At 40.1% G+C, this 3,817-nt stretch overlaps 1 protein-coding gene across 3 annotated transcripts; it reads left to right on the forward strand.

Annotated features, from left to right (window-relative positions):
• The first annotated feature begins 892 nt into the window (after nt 1–892).
• LOC118933719 (olfactory receptor 4C11-like) lies at nt 893–3,589 on the forward strand. 3 transcript variants are annotated; one of them, XM_036928359.2, is made up of 2 exons: nt 893–927; nt 2,692–3,589. In XM_036928359.2, exons 1-2 carry the CDS (start codon nt 893–895, stop codon nt 3,587–3,589), a joined length of 933 nt encoding a protein of 310 aa, XP_036784254.2. The 3 variants fall into 3 exon arrangements, with proteins under 3 accessions (XP_036784254.2, XP_036784256.2, XP_036784255.2); XM_036928361.2 differs by lacking the exon at nt 893–927 and adding an exon at nt 2,369–2,385; XM_036928360.2 differs by lacking the exon at nt 893–927 and having other exon boundaries at nt 2,675–3,589.
• Nucleotides 3,590–3,817: the final 228 nt, after the last annotated feature.

Raw genomic sequence — 3,817 nt, forward strand, 5'->3', positions numbered from 1 at the left:
AGTCTCCTTCTGGGGCTGGAGTGAGGGCTAAGAAGAGAAACGGAGGAATGAGCGGCAAAACTCTCCAGTGAAACCTTAGGCAACCTGCTCTTTACTTTAGCGCGGTTCTTTGCTCACCCTTGCGCTTCATCTCTGGCTTTTTCCCACAACGATTTTCCCCTTGGGCTCTGATTCCTGCCCTCATTCTCTGACCTCTATATCCCCTCCTCGTCACTATTATTTTTCAAACATATATATAAAATGCTGATTCTCACTAGATCCATCCTGAAGATTGTATCCATTTGATGGTTAGGACATCTACTGAGCAGGTCAGTAGTTTTCTTTTTCCCTTATTTATGGTTCCTTGGCCTTATGTTTTATGCTGGCTCCACTGAGTGGCTGGAGTCTGATGCTTTGCGTGGTAGTGTGGGTGGAGTGTTGGAGAGAGAGCAGTTGCCATGGAGCACAAAGGCTTGTGGTCCTGTTCTGGTCCTGCTTCCTCTTTTACTGCTCTCTGCTAAACCCTGACTTCCAGCTTAGTGCACAAATGGAACAACCTGAACTTGCCCTATTGGATATTATGAAATCAAATGAACAAAAGATGGTACAGAAAAAATTAGAGGACTGTATGATTCGATGATAATCACACACACACACACACACACACACACACACACACACACACACTTTAACGGTGGAACACCGTTAACAAGAAAGTTATTTGGATGGAGAGATCTGCAAGGTTTTGCTGAGGAGATGGCATTGAACCTGGGCTCTCTGTACACAGATAGCAATGGAGATTGAAGGTCATGTCAGAGGAAGGTCATTTAGTCACTAAGAAATAAGGAAAATTCAGAGAATGAGACAGTCAGTATATTCATGAGGGACAGCAAGTCTTCGGCCTGGCTGGAGCATGCATGAGCAGAAACACGGGAGGAACAGAGGTAAGCAAGACGATGGCACAGGCTTTGAAAGTCATGGTATTTCAGCTATTGCATTTGAAAACCATGGTAACTAGTTCATTATATTCATGACACATCATATTTTTTAAATGCCCACTTTTCCTTTTCAAAAGATAGCAAGGAAGTAAAAAAGGGAAAGGCTGGAAAGAGTGTGGAGAAGAGTGGTTATCTGAAATTGTGTCCTTTCTTTCTTAGAAACATAGAGGGTCTACTTAAAGAATTCTAAGATTGGCCATTTGTAATGCTGATGTTTGTCAAACACCAGCCTGATTTTGTGGTATATATGAGCTAATAATTCTCACAATGAAAACCCACATAAACATCTCACTAAGTCTTATTTTTCTTCCACTAAATGGTGTGAAAACATTATTTAGAATTTAGAGAGTATTAAATATTGTGTGAAAGGAATTATTATGTTCTATATTTGGGAATCTAAAGTGATCCTGTTTTTAGGGTAGTGATAATGCTATGTACGATACTATATTATGATGGATACATATCATTATACATTTACCCAAATTCATAGAATGCACACCACCAAGAGCGGACCCTGAAGTAAACTATGGACTTTGAGTGGTTCTGCTGTGTCATTGCAGGTTCATCAGTTACAACGTATCCACCACTCCGGTTCTGGATGTTGATGACACATTATGCATATGTGGGGCACAGGCTCTTCAGGAAATTTCTGTACCTCTCTCTTTATTTTGCTGTGAACCTAAAATTGCTCTAAAAAGAGTTCAAGTGATCCTATTAAAGCTGAGGGGAAGTTTAATTTTGCAACCTCCTCCCACTTAGAGATACTTCTCTGAGAAAGGAAGCAACAAGCCTGAAGTCACTGTTGAATTGTATTTGGGAGCCTGCAGGACCAGTCTATTTTGTTGGGGCCACGATGAATCCACTTGTATGCTTTCCACTGTTTCTGAAGTTCAGGGGATGCAAAGACACGTGTCTGCAGTGGAACTCTGACTTTTTGAAGGAGGTAAGCACTTCATTACAGATAAGCTCAAAGTTCATTTGGTCTAAATTTAGAAAAAAGAAAGATGACTAAATTTTTTTAAACAGCTCAGTGATTTTTGTTCTTAGGTGCTGAATAAATCTCAGTAAAATCTGCTCTCGTGTTTTGTATGCTCCCAAATTTTACATTTCACCAATACAAATATATTCAAACTTTATAAATTGTTTTCAATGGCCTTTGGCTAGCAGGAAAACTTAATTTTCCAAGTTTGCTACTATAGCTTTGGAATCTGGCTGAGCTAGAGGTTTGTTATTGATCTTCTATTTGCTTGATAAAGCATTTGCCTCATAATCTCCATTAAAACTTTGATTTCATTTCTTTCATCACAAAGCTCATTACTCGGATTTTCACACCTGTGGATCCCAAACTTCTTCACACTAAAGGCCTATGTTATTTCTCCTTTCCTCGCTTCATGGCTTCTCAATCTTGGTAGAATGAAAAATGTTAAATGGTGTCTATTTTTCATTCCCTAAACACAAGAGCTCTGGTCCAATACAGTAAGTTTCTGAATAACAGATCTGGAGCGGTTTTGACATCCAAAGATTTACAATGATTCGTAAGGAATTTAAAGGCAGGTAACAGGTAAAGTTGCAGGTAACAGGATGGTGTAGAAACAAGGAAATCAGATTCAGCCCACTGATCTTCCCACGAGGTCACCTCTTCTCTTCTCACTGCAGATTAATCCTTTGTCAACTGCATCTTACCTACAGCCACTAGCATGGCAATGAATAACAGCGTGACTGAATTCATTCTGTTTGGATTGATGCAGGATCCAAGAAAGCAGAAAGCAATATTTGGGATCTTTTTGATTCTCTACCTCATGACACTGTTGGGGAACTTTCTCATTGTAGTGACCATTAAAACAAGCAACACCCTTGAGAGCCCCATGTACTTCTTCCTATCCTATCTGTCCTTTGCTGATGCCTGCTTCTCTACAACCACTGCCCCAAGACTGATTGCGGATGCCCTTTCTGAGAAGAAGACCATTTCCTATAATGAGTGCATGACTCAGGTCTTTGCAGCCCATTTCTTTGGCTGTATGGAGATACTTGTGCTCATCCTCATGGCCTTTGATCGCTACGTAGCCATTTGTAAGCCCTTGCGATATACAGCCATTATGAGCCGGCAAATCTGTGGTGTGTTGGTGATTCTGGCCTGGGTAGGATCTTGCATCCACTCTTCAGCACAGATTTTCTTGGCATTGAGATTGCCCTTCTGTGGCCCCAATGTGATCGACCACTTTTTCTGTGACTTGCAGCCCTTGTTGAAACTTGCCTGCATGGACACTTATGTGATAAATTTGCTAGTTGTTACTAATAGTGGAGTCATATGCATGGTGAGTTTCATAATCCTGCTTATATCTTATGTTGTCATTTTGTACTCCCTGAGAAACTATAGTGCAGAAGGAAGACGAAAAGCCCTTTCCACATGCACTTCCCACTTTATTGTGGTTGTCATATTTTTTGGTCCATGTATATTCATATACACACGCCCACCAACCACATTTCCAATGGACAAGATGGTTGCTGTGTTTTATACAATTGGGACACCCTTGCTCAACCCTCTGATCTATACACTGAGGAATGCAGAAGTGAAAAATGCCATGAGAAAGTTATGGTGTAGCAAAGTATGACTTGAGTTGATAAATGATACAGGGGGATTCTAATATGTACTTCCTTAACAGGTTAGTTTTGTCTCATGGACAGGAAAGACAAAAGATTTTTCTTAGAAAACAATCAATTAAGAAATCTGTGGAGACATCTATATGCCTTATTCTGAGAGGATTGCATTAGAATATGATTACTTAAATCCCATAGCATAATGAATGGCCAATGATGACTCTAACTTGAATTCTGTCAAT

This window comes from Manis pentadactyla, chromosome 13 (assembly GCF_030020395.1).
Source record: "Manis pentadactyla isolate mManPen7 chromosome 13, mManPen7.hap1, whole genome shotgun sequence".
Classification (NCBI taxonomy): Eukaryota; Metazoa; Chordata; class Mammalia; order Pholidota; family Manidae; genus Manis; species Manis pentadactyla.

Coding starts and splice junctions, on each gene's coding strand:
- LOC118933719 (XM_036928359.2), top strand. CDS start 893: ATGCATGAGCAGAAACACGGGAGGAACAGAGGTAA. Junction 928..2,691: donor CACGGGAGGAACAGAGGTAA/GCAAGACGATGG, acceptor AATGAATAACAG/CGTGACTGAATTCATTCTGT.